Genomic DNA, 684 nt, shown 5'->3' on the forward strand with positions numbered 1-684 from the left:
CGCTCTCACCCCCTCGGTCTGCAGCGCTCGGCGCCGGCGGTTCCATCCAACATGGCTCCGGGGCGGGGCTGGCGGAGTACAGGCCCCGCCCCCGCCTGTCTCCATGGAAACGGTTCGCGGGGGAACTGAGAGTCTGGCTGGGGGACGCTGGGGCCAGGTGGCCGGGAGGGTCTGACTGGCTTGGGGGGTCTGGCTGGGGGGGCAATGGGACAGACGGAGGGGGCCTGGCTGGGGAGGGTCTGGCTGGAGGAGCAATCAGGCTGGATGGCCTGGGGGGTTGGCTGGGGGGGTATTTGGGCTGGCTAGGGAAGCTGGGGGCCTTGGCTGGGGGGCATTGGAGCTGGCTAGCAGGTATGGTTGGGGTGCATTGGGGCTGGCTGGGGAGCACTTGGTCTCCCCCTTGCACAGTTTTGACCCAACACGGGAGCAGAGGCTGATCCCTGCTCGCCAGGGTGCGGGGGTCATAGGCTGCCTGGCCTACCTGCCCGGCTCTCCTCCGTGTCATGATCCCACAGGGCTTCTCTCCAGCCCCTCCCCAACTCCATCTGCTAACCTGATCCCCCAGGAAAGCCTCACACCAGCATAATTCCATTAGGCTTCAGAGTGAATTCCCCAACAGCCATGACAAGGGAGTTCCTGTGCCACTTCTTGAGCTGTGCTTGGGCACATTTTAAAGGTTTTCTT

The 684-nt window shown here is 64.3% G+C and overlaps 1 protein-coding gene across 1 annotated transcript in view; it reads right to left on the reverse strand.

Annotated features, from left to right (window-relative positions):
- Nucleotides 1–64, reverse strand: part of NICN1 (nicolin 1, tubulin polyglutamylase complex subunit) — a 10,556-nt gene extending 10,492 nt beyond the window's left edge. The window contains exon 1 of the mRNA XM_032792279.2: nt 10–64. Within this exon, the coding sequence (XP_032648170.1) occupies nt 10–53 (44 nt within the window). The 5' untranslated portion in view covers nt 54–64. The remainder of the gene's footprint in view (nt 1–9) is intronic.
- Nucleotides 65–684: the final 620 nt, after the last annotated feature.

Source organism: Chelonoidis abingdonii, chromosome 16 (assembly GCF_003597395.2).
Source record: "Chelonoidis abingdonii isolate Lonesome George chromosome 16, CheloAbing_2.0, whole genome shotgun sequence".
In the NCBI taxonomy this organism is placed as follows: Eukaryota; Metazoa; Chordata; order Testudines; family Testudinidae; genus Chelonoidis; species Chelonoidis abingdonii.